Source organism: Astatotilapia calliptera, chromosome 12, assembly GCF_900246225.1.
Source record: "Astatotilapia calliptera chromosome 12, fAstCal1.2, whole genome shotgun sequence".
Classification (NCBI taxonomy): Eukaryota; Metazoa; Chordata; class Actinopteri; order Cichliformes; family Cichlidae; genus Astatotilapia; species Astatotilapia calliptera.
In genome coordinates, this window is record NC_039313.1 from 6993089 (window position 1) to 7007557 (window position 14469).

General features: G+C 39.3%; 1 protein-coding gene across 2 annotated transcripts in view; it reads left to right on the forward strand.

Moving 5' to 3' along the window:
- The window catches only part of LOC113033469 (netrin receptor UNC5D-like), a 292976-nt gene that overhangs the window by 255810 nt on the left and 22697 nt on the right, over positions 1-14469 (forward strand). For both annotated transcript variants that reach the window (XM_026187285.1, XM_026187286.1), the window contains one exon: positions 7908-8135. In XM_026187285.1, coding sequence (XP_026043070.1) covers positions 7908-8135 — 228 coding nt within the window. The remainder of the gene's footprint in view (positions 1-7907; positions 8136-14469) is intronic.

The window sequence follows — 14469 nt, forward strand, 5'->3', positions numbered from 1 at the left end:
GGAATGCTTTACAAACATTCAGAGATGAACTTACACACTTGCTGTACTTCTCTCTGGGATCACTTCCTCAGAGATGAAATGCTGGTTTGAGGCTACAAATACACACAGCCGTTCTATCACGTGAGCACACTGCTCCGACGTGCTACGATTATGGGCCGAGATACGCCATGTTGCAAGTTTTGTGAGGTGCCTTTTTGATATTTAATGGATCAGATTTTTTATTTCGCTCCGATATCCGATCCAATAATTTACGTCAGTATCGGACCGATACGTAATATCGGATCGGTCCATCTCTAGTTCTTAGTTGCTAAAGTTTATTTTGCCTGCTGTCACTTCAGTGACATTCTATGTGGTTTGCTGTTCTTCCTCAGCCTGTGGTGACACACATTTATATTAACAGCACAGCTAAATAAATTTAAAAAAAATAATCCCCACACACCCCATCCCCACTCCCGTCACCCTGCATCAATAAGTGAAAGAGAATGGATGGAAATTCCCAGTCTTGCAATTGGTTTTGTTTTTCCAAATCTACTAATACACTTTATCAACTCACCTGCTGATTTCCACACTCTATTTAAATCAGAATGTAACACATGTATTCTGTTACATTCTTACATAAATGAGAGAATAAAATGGCTATGAAGTGCAGGTCACTCTTATCTACTTTAAGTCACCCGAGTGATCCTCAAAGGTGCAAAGGTAGCTGCCTCACTCACTAATACAGGGTCCTTCTCTGCAGTTATCACACCAACAGAAATTGTACACAAGTCAATGCCAAATTACATAAAACAAGTGTTAGTTTCATCTCACTTCCCTCATTTGTTATATCCTTGCCCGTGTCCACCTTTATAATCTCTTTCTGAGATGCCACCAGATGCTGCTGCAGATTAGAAACCATGTCAGCTCTCCTGGGTCACTCAGTCAGAGATAAATGCCGTTCTGAAGGGCTCTTTTTGTTTGCTCACAGTTTAGTATGTGTGGGGGGTTTAAAACTCCCTTCCCTTTGAGTTCAAGTTCATGTTTACCTAACCTTGCGTTTTTTAAGTTTGCAATTGTGCAAGAAAAAAATATTTTCAATGTAAGAGGGCAATTTCTCAAGATGTGCAAGTGTTTTGAATGAGACGGAGGGGAAGAATAGAGGGGAAACGAATGAATACATGATTCGTGTCGCTTTGAGATTTCACTCTAATATTAAAAGGGCGCAGAGATCCTTAGAGCTTCTTGGTTGGAAATAATGATCCACCACTGAGGCCTAACCTAAAGAGAGAGAGAGAGGAGCTTGAACAATCATAATACCTGCAAATGCCCGGTGCCATTAAAATACCCTCATTTCGGCTGTCATTAAAATGCACATGACTCACAGAAGACTCCTCAACACTCCCAGCCACGCTATAATGTTATTCAATGCCATATTGCACTGTGTTAAGTTTTGCTTATGAGCATGCAGGAAGCAGAAGTGCAAAATGCATAAACATAATCACAGGAGTCCCAGGCACCTGACAGGAATGTAGCTGAAGTAGTAACATTTAAATCTGTTTGAGGAGCACGGTGCCTCAGAATATCTGAGCCTGGACTCTGACCTGGCCAAGAGAATTTATTATGCACTGATTTGGAATATGGTTTGCATGTGCACATTCTGTTGTTCCATATGAAGGACATGGATGGTGTTCTTGTTCATTTCAGTCCAAAATCAACATGTAATGCCAAATTAACCCAAAGCATATTAGATTCCCTCTTGCAGACTACACCCATGTCCTCAGGGTCATATTCTTAAGTCCTACGAGGGTAAAATATATTAAGTCTTTTAAGCAGGAAGTTATGCCAGGGCTTAGGACGACATGCAGCGTTCTTCTATAAGGGTACCGAATACCACGAAGCCAGCCTGATATTTGGTAAACATACCTTCAACAGGAGAAACTCCAAAGATTGCATGGAAAGAGCACGGGATTAGGGAAATGCCAAAGACTTCAGAGAATATGTCAAAGGAAGATATCGAAAAAGATTTAAGCTTTGATCAAGAGAAAAATCGGTGTCTGTTTTTTTGGATAGAGAACGAGCAACTGATGTAGGAATCATCTTCAACTGGAGACTATTTTTAATCTGAATACAGACCTGGCACTGAACGCGTTGTCTGCAAAAAATTCTGAACTGTTTGGATGCAAAGCGTTTTAGTGAGAAATTCATCCTCATCCTGGAAAAAGTTGACATTAAGCGATGATGAGCTGATCCATACGTTTCTAAACGGGAAAAGGAAGAAATTCTAAGGTTGATCCAACTGTCATTAGAAGGCAGGAGCAGGGAGAAGTTAATGGTTTAAGCCAAAAGCTGAATTATCACAATGGCTTTAGTACATAATTCAGGATGTCAGTGCAGTATTTCCATATCATTCTATATTCAGTACCGCTGTATGTTTCGAGTTACAAGAGCAGTTGCTGTCAAATGCAGTGGTCTGATTGGTCAGATCTGTTTATATACACAGGAAAAATAAAGCTTGATTCAAAAAAATAAATGCTTCAAATTTGTCCTGTGAAACTGTGAACCACTTCATTAAGAATTGTGGAAAAGTGGAAAATATTCACACAAATTTGGTGTGTAAAGAGTTTAAAAGTAACTCACTGTATGGACACAAATGGACACAAAGTCATTTTAGAACCAATTCCTGCCACTTGGCAGCCAGGCAGTTATTCTGTTCAATCTCCTAAAGGAGTTCTTAAGCAATCTGAAAAGATCCACAACTTTAATTTCAATGCTCACATTGTCCATAGGAGCCAGTGATACGATGGATAACACTCTAAAAGTTTGGTAAATTTGCACCAAAACATTTAAAAACCTCCCTCAAACCAATGAAGCTCACACAATTGAAACTGTCATTGACCTCAGCTGTGCAGAACAGTCATGTAACAGAATTACTTATGCATTTTCCATTTTGGTTGTTGATTAGCTTTGGGTGGTAGAGGTGGGACAACTACCAAGTTGAGAATCCTATTGGAGAATTTTATGAAGCGTATTTTGGGATTGGATGAGCACCATCTGGTGAAACTGACCCTGAGCAGAGTGTCTCTCTACCAGCATTCATCCAGCTTGAGCCTCAATTCCCATTTATCTTTTAACAAGAAAAGAGAAGGTCCTTAAGATCAAATCCTCAAGATAAACTGAGATTTCACATTTTTGTTCACTTACAAAACGTTCTGCATATCAACTCAGGATACTGTATAATAGAGGCTCCCAAACAGTGGAGAGCCTCCTCAGCAGGATGAAGGAGAGTTGAAGAAACGAGTACAGAGGGAATGTTCTAAAAAATAACTGGAACTCAGATATTATATTCCAGCCTGCTGAACTGCCCTGGTCACAACATGGTCAGCAGTAACAGTGACAGCAGGGGCTGTGACTCACAGCTCATGGAGGCTAGGTGCATTTTAAAATCAGATAAACCAGTTTGCTTTTAGAACATGCACGGTTTCTCTGAGTCATAACTCAACAGAGATATTTATAATAAGCAGGTCTGCCCCGACAGTAGATTTTTTCTTTAAATTTTAAATCAAACTTTGATCAAACTAATTTTAAAATAGTATTTGGTCATTCTAAGGGGTTTCTGGTCAGATGTGAGGTCCCCTACTAAAGTTTCAAGAACAACAACCAGCCTCAGCTGGTCACAGCCTCCAACAGGAGTTAAAGGCATTAAGAGATTGGCTCATTGGCAGGCAGGCTAAGAGACAGTTGTTGGTCGTCTTTATTGAGGTTCATTCTACAGAAATCTTGTTAAGACTTTATAATGATAGATCTTTTAGACCAAAGTGTTTCTTTGGTTCATCTTGGCTCAGGGTAAACGAGTTGATCACATTTTCCCCATATCTGTGATATCTATGTTTATGTTTAGTGTCTGTTCTCTTTGTTGTTTGTTGTTTTATGTTTTCATTTCTTCTTCACGTTTTGTTTTTACTTCCTTTGTGTGCAGTACTTCCTGTCTTTGTCTTTTTACGCCACTTTTACGCTTTAATTTCATTTACATAAATTAGTTCCTGTCTTTGATTTTTGTCTCCTCATTCCTTGCTGCTTTGTTTCATTTTCACTCACGTTTTACTTTTGCACATGGTTAGATTAAAGCTCTAAATGAGAAATTTTAAGCAGAAAAAACTATTTAGTTAGGTTTCAGCATCATTACTAAATGGAAGGTCCATTGGTTAGTTTATCTTGATTTCCTTTGCTTTTTCTTTTAATTTTAGCTAAAAAAAAAAAACAAAAACAAACTCTACCCTAAAAAAATGTCTTTCTAAATTCACCGTGGCTTACACTTCCTAGGGATGTCATTACTTAATCTCCATTTTGAACTCACCAGAGATTCATGACTTTAAGTTCCCTTGTGTATCAAAGAGATCCTCTGATCTTTATAGTACATTAATGGATACATTGCAAATATTTTATGCTCAGCATCGGGCCCATTTCAGAAGAACTCTCATTAAGCAGCTCCACAGAGCAGCTGCTGTGCTGTTGTGAAACTACTTTGTGTTGAGACACACTCCCGTTTCCACGGTGAAAAAGAGACAGAAGTTTATTTCCAAATTGCTCCAAGACCATCATACACAGTAGGTCAAAACATGTATATTGACCAATAGGTTGTACACTGATGTAGTTAGGGTTAATGCTGGTGTTTAAATAAACGCGTGGAGGTTTGCTGTTTTGTAAGACATGTTTGCTGGTAACATGGCTTCTAATTGGCATGTTTCCAGTTAACTTGATTATTTGAGGAGGAATAAGTTGTGCTCCTCAGGCTGTGTTTTGGTACACTGTTTGGTCTCACAGCTCCTCATTAAACTGTCTAATCACACGGATTTCATGGATTCTGTCTGCTGCAGCTTACTGCGTGACAATAATTGTGAGATGGTTTGGATAAATAATCAAAAGACGATATCTGAAGGTGAATTTTGAGGCTCTTGGCCTTCTCCTGCCTGGATTATTCTGATTCCTTTTGTCTGGGGAGTAGGTTTGCACAAATCTTTGCTAATCATATACCATTCACAGTTTGTCTTCAAGTATGTTCCCTTTGAGTGAGGTTTGGAGAAAATAGAACTGCTTTCCAGTTGCTGTTGCTGCCTCATAAATAAAACACTCAGCATTGTTTATGATGACTATTTTGCGTCCCGCTATGTACTAACATCATCTGTTATGTCAGAAATACTTTTGTACACTCTCCCGAGACTGGTTACAACCTGTGTGGGTTTTTGCTTTGTGATTTAAACCTGCATTATGTTACCTACGTACATCATTATTCAGCAGCAGTGGACTAGAATCCATAATACATTCTACTGTATACAGAAGTTCATTTGCAGAGTTTTCTTACTGAGATGTCTCTCGCCAGCTCTCGGCATGAATATTTACCTCAGCGACTCACTCTGTTGCAATAAGTATCGCAGTGGAACAGCCTCGAAAAGCGTGTAAGATAAATTCTGCCTAACCCTAATCCTTTATTGGAAGCTGTTCTAAAGTTTTGTAACTTTTAATCAGGTGATTGAATCACGTGACAACCAAACCAAAACAGGTGCTGTGTGAAGAAATGAGCAAATAATTATTTATTGCTCCCAGAAAGCTGTAACTTTCTGGGAGCAATAAATAAGTGAAAATTGGAGCCCTGCAGTCTGCGAGCTGTTTATTTTCTTGTTTCTTCTTTTTTTGTGTCTGTTAACTAAATTGACTTGAAATATGCAATAAACACTTCCCGGGGGAAAAAAGGCCGTAATAGTATAGAAACTGCAAATTGTGTTGTATGTAATGACTTGTAATACAAATTGCAAATGGAAGTATGTGTATGATGTGCATAGAGGACATACTGCACAGTACTGAGTTTGAAAATGTGTCAAAATAATGAATATGAACCTGTTTATGAGACTTTATGAAAAGATTGTGGCAACGGGCAACATGAAAAGGTGACAGTAGATGTTTTTAAAAGAGAAATATAACCTCATGGTTCCCTGCAATCCTTGCCGCATATAGAATTGAGTTTAAGGTGTGTTTATTTATTTTTAAAGCCATACAAAATTGACCTTGGTTTACAACCACAGGACCTGCGCAAGTATTCTTGAGTCATGTCATCTTGTGATGACGACATTGGCTACATGGTCATTTTGAACCAAATTTATTGTTACACTTCTAATCAACAGAAAATAGCTCAGTGTGTAAAGCATGAATTTTGAACTTAGGTAATCTCATATGCATGTTTTCAATTTTTTAGATAATTCCTTCTTTTATTTTTGTTTTTTTATGTTTATTTTTCTGGCTTTTAACCTGTTTTCTGTCTGCTTTTTTATTGTTTACTGTCCTATAATGTGTACTGCACTTTCTTGGATTTGATTTTTGTGTTTTAATAAGAGGTACAGCCTTTCTCCCAGTGCAGGGACCTCTGTGGTGGAGCAGCTCAACACAGAAATGATGAAATATTTACATTAGATTTTTAGCTAAATGAGTTTACAGGTTAGGCCTAAAGAGATTCCCTAAATCCAACTTGTTTTTTCAAGTATATGCTTACTCTTAGAGTTTATGTATGGTAGTTTAAGAAGATCTGTGTGTAAAAAGCAATGTGTCAAAGGCTTGTAATAATTTTGACTATGGATCACAGTGGTATCATAGATTTTGCTCTCATTTATTGATGAGTGCAGTTCTGTTCAGAAATGCAGTATTTCCTAAAACATTTTAAAACAGCATAATAAAAACTGACTGACAGTTTGCGATTAACTGGCTTTTTCCTACATGATCACATCTATTGTTTCTTGTGTTATATCTCACTCTCAGGAGCGACATTAGACATTAAGATTAAGACATTAAAGACATTTATCAGATGAGTAACAACAAAAATCTGTTAAAGACTATACTATTATTCCTATTATCCCTCTGAAAGGAGGGAGTATCTGTCTGTCTGTTTATTAGCAGTGTAGTGTCCACAGTGTACAACATATCATTTTCAAATTTTGTGTGATGGTAAATACCAGTGTTTGGTGAAAATCAGGTCAATGTCAAAATCAAGGTCACACCAAATATGAAAATCAGTAAAAACATACCTACATTACCCCCAATTGTTTATGGATGGTCTTCAAACTTGAAAACTAGGCTAGGCTTGGGTGACATGAGTACCTAGGTTGGCTAATAATTTGACCTTGACCTTCATTGTTAGTGCCCAAGGTCGAGGCCTAGGAGGCCAATCATTTCAGCCAATTCTGCTCCAATCATATGAGTAAAGATGATAAAATACACCATTTTAGTATCTAATGCAGGGGTGGCTAACTCCAGGCCTCGAGAGCCGGTGTCCTGTAGGTTTTAGATATCACACTGGGTCAACACACCTGAATCAAATGATTAGTTTATTAGGCCTCTGGAGAACTTCAAGAAATGTTGCAGAGGTAATTTAGCCATTTAAATCAGCTGTGATGGATCAAGGACATCTAAAACCTGCAGGACACCGACTCTCGAGGCCTGGAGTTGGACACCCATGATCTAATGCTTTGAGGTCAGGGTTACATGAATTAGGCGAAGTCGAGCACAAAAGTCAAGCTCATGAGCCACATCAACCGATGGCTCACCTAACACTCCTCTACACATCCAACAGGCAAACACATGAGGATTTTAAGCTGCTTTAGTCTGCAAGCCTCTTTGCAATCTACCACCACACCATTTCGTCCTTAAGTTCCACATCTAATTGAATCAGTCATTAGTCTTTGTTTTTTCTACTGGAAGTGTAAAAAGCTATCCTCTCATCACCTTTATTCTATAGAATAAACGCTGGACAGTGGCATGCTGACAAATATAAATTAATGCTGATGGGCTAAAGCTTCTCCTGACTGAATTACATTTGTTAACATATATACGTGAATTGATTAAAGATAATGTCTTCATGTGTTTCACCTCTTTTTCTGTGACAGGAAGTGATGTCAGTGGAGGAGGAATCCACCTCATGTTATTGCCTGATGGACTCGACAAGCTGCCACTTGCTGCTGGACCAGCCAGGTTCTTACGCCCTCGTGGGTGAGCCCCTGACGCAGGCTGCCATCAAGAGGCTGAAGCTGGCTGTGTTCGGAACCATGGAGGTTGGCTCCATGAGCTACACCTTGCGGGTGTACTGTGTGGACGACACGCCACATGCCTTTCAGGTGCGCCCTTTTTGTTCATGGTTGAGCTATGATTGTGCTTTCCATGTGCTGTCCAGGGTCTAATTTATCTGCAAGAGGCCAGTAATAAAGGCCTGACTAGGGTTTAGCTTCCTTGCACTAAACCTGACATTATAAACTGCTAATTCCCAGGGCAAAACTAATTTAGTGCTGGACTGGTGTATTTAAAAACAGCTGCTAAAGTGGAACCTTTGGATGTATGGCTGCACTCCCCTATGCTTTGAGGTAGTTCCCGGTTTTATTTGATCTCTCATTTATTGGAGGTTATTTTATTTTTTAATGTACAAAAAGAATGTGTCAGGTAAAATGTTTATATATGGAACATTTGAAATGGGTCGTAGCTGCAATGCCAGCATCTTACGGAAATACATTTACAAGACATACTTACAACTCCACCAATGAAGGGTTTATTACACATATTGCTCATTTCTATATGTAAACCCAGTACATTCATGCAGGTTTGTTTCTTATATTAATATTTTCCACTCTGCAAGGAGAGTGCAGATTGCACTGTAGGCCGTGGCCCACATTCACAATGAGCATCTTGTGTGTGGTTGTTGCCTGCGCTCTCTGAGGCAGCAGGGACCGCAACGTGTGCACTTTCAGATACGAGTGATTGCACATTCATTACCACAGAGAAACAATACAGCAGTGTTTTAAACACTCTGTAGCAACTTGATGGATGCTCTTCTTGTTCTTTTAATAGAGTCAGACATAGTGTGCCGTACTGTAATCGCTCCCATTCAAACGTTCACCAATCATTCTTTTCTAAAAATCTCATTTGATTTGATTATCCTTCAGCAACCTATAGGGTTTTAATCATTGAAATTTCATCAGTGAACATGAGGGAAATCAAGTTCTCCATCCTCCTGAGAGAGCTTGAGTAAAGGAAGACAGAGCTGAACAGAGCATAGCGAGCTTCGTGACTGACTACCTCCTGACCAACCTTCTGCCATGCTGCCAACATCAGCGGCAGCTGGCTTTAAAATGCATTCTGGATTTGGTTTATGAATTCCCAGCCTGCCGAGCAGATGCCAGACTTTAGCATGTCCCCTGGGCTCCTGTTTGTTAGCACCACATCTCTGCTGTGTGTTTCCCATGCTCCAGCACAAAGTCAATCACAGACCGGGATTCTGGATCAACAGGAAGCCTCATGCAACACAAACACTTGTGTGACAGAGCTATTTTTCTTTTCTTTTTTCTAGTTGAAAACAAAAAACAGAAAAAGAAAAATTGCAGGATTCTGTTTTCTTTGACGCAGCACAACGTATGAAAAGAAATATGAAAAAAACAAATGGAAAAAACAAACATGCAATGTCATTCTTTATGTTTTGCATCTCTTCTAAGACCTTTGTTACATACAGTGGTTTACACATGAAGATGCCCACATTCACACTTGGTGCTAAATAAATACAAAAACTACATCACGGCACCAGTAAATTGGTAGATGATGACAGCTCTAAAAGATACTTGGAATCTTTTGGAGCTGTGTCTCAGCATTCAGTGGGTGCATGATGTATGGGAAGTTGCCTTGGGGTCTTCTTCATGTTTCTCTCTTCCTAAGCAGATTTTGCAGTGTGGCATGCACATTATCCGGCTATCGGGCAGCGCTGTTGCAGCTCTAGGGTGTGATTGGTCTCCATCAGTGTTTAGGGTGTGTGGTGTATTTTAAAGCAACCTCCACATGAATGCCATGACCCAAGATTCCCAAGCAGATGATGTTCATTTTACCACCATGGTTTTATTTTTGTGGTCCATCAGTGCATAACTCTATTAGCTCTTATACACAGAAAATAAGTATTTGGAAGACATGTTACTTTTTTTGTTTTCTCAATCTTCAGCATCACTGACCCTTTAAAAACCACCTAATTTTGAATTTAGCCATTAACAAGTCTTATATCACCAACTTGTAACAACAAAGGCAAAAAGAGAGTGTCTTGTTCCTTAGGAATGAGCAACCCCCTCCACCAAAAGTAAGTCCATGTCCAAGGCCACAGCATTTAGTCATGTTGGAGAGAAGGTGGATAAAACTTGCTACCTGAAAATACCACCTACATTAGTATTCTGCTGGCAGACCTTTCCTAGCAATGAAAATGCTCCTAGAAAATACTTTTCACCTCAACCTTTAGTCTTTAGCCTTGGCAGAGAATCACTCCTGAATTTTAACATCAGATAGAAATAACTTCTAAAAATTAATCCAATGCTTTTTATCACAATAGATCCTTGTGACCTTCCGTCACTTCATTCAGAAGCATAATGTGAGTGTTTTAACAGCACATCAGGAAAGGTAACAAAACGTGACGTGTCTTAAGCACATACCCAGAGCCTATTTCACCCACATTGCAAACAATATTATTTGCCATCTGCTATGAGGAGGAGGAGTTACAGTTGACAAATTGATGTGTTTCAAATTGCACTAAGCATGTTTGAAATGTTATTTTGCCGGCTAAAGGAAAACAGACCAAGTCCAAAAAATAGAGAGACTAAATCCTATTTGTTTATTGTTTTTGAGCAGTAAAAACATGATTATACATTCACAAAGTATAATGAATAGGCCATTAATTAATCCCTTAATTAGACCGCGGTGCAAAGCACCAGATTTTCACCCTTGAATTAAATTTTCATCCACAGTTTATGTGGGTAAGATTTTTAAAAAAAATGCATACCTCTGAAAGGTGATGAGTTTGCAGCTGGGGTTTAGTTGCTATACAACACTCTAACCTCCAAACAGTGAAGGTAAGTAAAATGGCCCTACAGTTAAGACTCTCACACTGAGCTGATATAAATGTGCTAATGTGAACGCATGACAGACAGACAAAGAAAAGATAATCTTGGTTTACGAAACTCTCATAAGAAGTCTAACTTCTCTCATTACTCCACTTTATGTTGAAAATAGTTGCTCCTATCTTAAAAAAATGTTGTATAGTCTTAGAAATTTCACATCATTAAAATTATTCACATTTTATATTTCCTGATTGTTGCAGCCGTACTTGAGAAAATTATGCAGCTGGAAGACTAGTCTGCTATCAGACAGAATCATGGCATTGACCCTGTAGAATTTTAAGTTCTGTAATTTTTTTTTTTTTTTTACCTTAAATGAAGCTTGGAAGTCTTAGTCAAGTCTCTTTCCTTCTCTTTCCGCTGTCATCTGTAAAGGCTTGTTGCACTTATACATACTCATCTTTTGTGTTATTGGTTTAATCAATCTGTCATTCAACAATGTCCTTGGAGAAATTCACTCTAATGCTCATCATACCACTACATTTATATGGACTATATATAAATGGACTAATGACAGGGGATCCTGGGGACCCCAAGCATTATTTACTGTAAGATGCAATCATAGTAGCAAAATAATCCTAGCAAAACTCACTTGTACTTCAAGAATTATTAGTTATGTAATTATTGACAATGACAATTTTATTTATATAGCACATTTCATTACATGAAAACTCAAAAAGCTTAAAACAGAAAATTTAGACATTAAAAAACAGTGAGGGTTTACAGTAAAACAAAAAACAACTACTGAGTGTAAGTGTGTGACCAGAACGATTTTTAGTCTGTTTTTAAATGTACACACAGATGTAATTGATCTATGGTCAGCAGGCAGCTTGTTCCAAAGAACAAGACCACAATAACTGAAAGTGCCTTAAATACACGTAGATCTGATTCTGGGAACAGTTAAAAGATCTGTACCTGATGACCTGAGAGGTCTGACAGTGAGCAAGTCAGAGACGTACTGGGGGGGGGGAGCAAACCATAACTATTAAAATCATTTTAAAGGTAATTCTGCATTGTAGTGGGAGTCAGTGAAGTAATTTAAATACTGGGGTAATGTGGTTGAATTTCCACTTTTTACTGATGATTTAGGGAGTCTTGCAAATAGAGTGATGCAATAATCTAACCTGCTTGTTTCACGATCTGTTTGACGCTGATTACGTTTTGGAGAGAGGACCCAAATGCAGACGCTTGGAGACTAGACTAATTTTAAGTGAGCTGCTTACTAAGGCTCAATGAATTCATACAAAAACAGAAAACAAAAGGCAAAAGGAGACTAAGACTTTTGCTAACAGAAAACTAAACTGTAATATGAAACATGAGCAAAACACATGGTGGAAGAACTGACTTTCCGGCACAGGATAAGGGGAGATTGGGACAATACATACAGTGGCTTGCAAAAGTATTCAGCCCCCTTGAACTTTTCCACATTTTGTCACATTACTACGGAGCCCCGCAGGGGACATGGGCGGAAAAAAAATTAAGACAGACTTGCGAGATTTCGCAAAACTAACTCGGGATCTCGCAAAACAAATTCGGGATCTCGCAAAAGTCTCCCAACAATGGCAGCAGCTACTTAGTTGTAATATTACTCTTTCTGGGTCACAAAATACACTTTTAAGATATTTTGAGGTGTGAATGTAGTTGTGTAAACGTCAGATATCTGCTCGGTTTACAAGACATCACATATTTGTAAAAGTGCTCCGACGTTTTCGGAGATGTATGAAACTCGCAAAACTTTTGCAAGTTTGTTTTGCGAGATCTCGCAAAAGTCTGTCTTAATTTTTTTTCTCCCATGTCCCCTGCGGGGCTCCGTACATTACAGCCACGAACATGAATTGATTTTAGTGGAATTCCACGTGAAAGACCAATACAAAGTGGTGCACAGGTGAGAAGTGGAACGAAAATCATACATGATTCCAAACATTTTTTACAAATAAATAACTGCAAAGTGGGGTGTGCGTAATTATTGAGCCCCCTTTGGTCTGAGTGCAGTCAGTTGCCCATAGACATTGCCTGATGAGTGCTAATGACTAAATAGAGTGCACCTGTGTTTAATCTAATGTCAGTACACATACAGCTGCTCTGTGACGGCCTCAGAGGTTGTCTAAGAGAATATTGGGAGCAACAACACCATGAAGTCCAAAGAACACACCAGACAGGTCAGGGATAAAGTTATTGAGAAATTTAAAGCAGGCTTAGGCTACAAAAAGATTTCCCAAGCCTTGAACATCCCATGGAGCACTTTTCAAGTGATCATTCAGAAATGGAAGGAGTATGGCACAACTGTAAACCTACCAAGACAAGGCCGTCCACCTAAACTCACAGGCCGAACAAGGAGAGCGCTGATCAGAAATGCAGCCAAGAGGCCCATGGTGAATCTGTCCATAGGACAACTATTAGTCGTGCACTGCTCAAGGTTGGCCTTTATGGAAGAGTGGCAAGAAGAAAGACATTGTTAACAGAAAACCATAAGAAGTCCCGTTTGCAGTTTGCCACAAGCCATGTGGGGGACACAGCAAACATGTGGAAGAAGGTGCTCTGGTCAGATGAGACCAAAATGGAACTTTTTGGCCAAAATGCAAAACGCTATGTGTGGTGGAAAACTAACACTGCACATCACTCTGAACACACCATCCCCACTGTCAAATATGGTGGTGGCAGCATCATGCTCTGGGGGTGCTTCTCTTCAGCAGGGACAGGGAAGCTGGTCAGAGTTGATGAAAAGATGGATGGAGCCAAATACAGGGCAATCCTGGAAGAAAACTTCTTGGAGTCTGCAAAAGACTTGAGACTGGGGCGGAGGTTCACCTTCCAGCAGGACAACGACCCTAAACATAAAGCCAGGGCAACAATGGAACGGTTTAAAACAAAACATATCCATGTGTTCGAATGGCCCAGTCAAAGTCCAGATCTAAATCCAATCGAGAATCTGTGGCAAGATCTGAAAACTGCTGTTCACAAACGCTGCAACCAGACAACTGACTACACACAGGGGATGCTGGGGAGGACACACAGACACAAAGGGGCAAGACCCAGATTAAGACAAGTGAAGTAGACACTGGTAATGGGGATAAACAGACATGGAGACACGACAGGCTGGGGAGAACACAGACCAGACAGGGACATGACTGAGCTGAAAGAGTGAGACAGACAGAGACAGACTGGACATAAAAAAGGGGAACAGACATAAAAGCAAGACTGACTCACAGAAGGTTAGACATGAAGGGAGGAAAAACTAAAGATAACTAAAAACTGGGGGCTCACCTAAACATCACCTAAACAAACATTCACCTTAAGGTAAATGAATCCAAGAATCAACAGAATTTTTCAAACACTATAAAGTCCAGAAATCTAGATGCACTGGGTCGACCCAGAACCGTGACAACTTAATGAATTAATTTTTCATTTGAGAATTTTCTGTTGGGGTCATTTTGACCCAGATAAAAAATAATTGAAATAAACACAACCAGCCAGACCAGTGATAAAAAACCTCACCTAGGAGGTGCCCAGGATAAATTCTGGTCCGTTGCCCAGA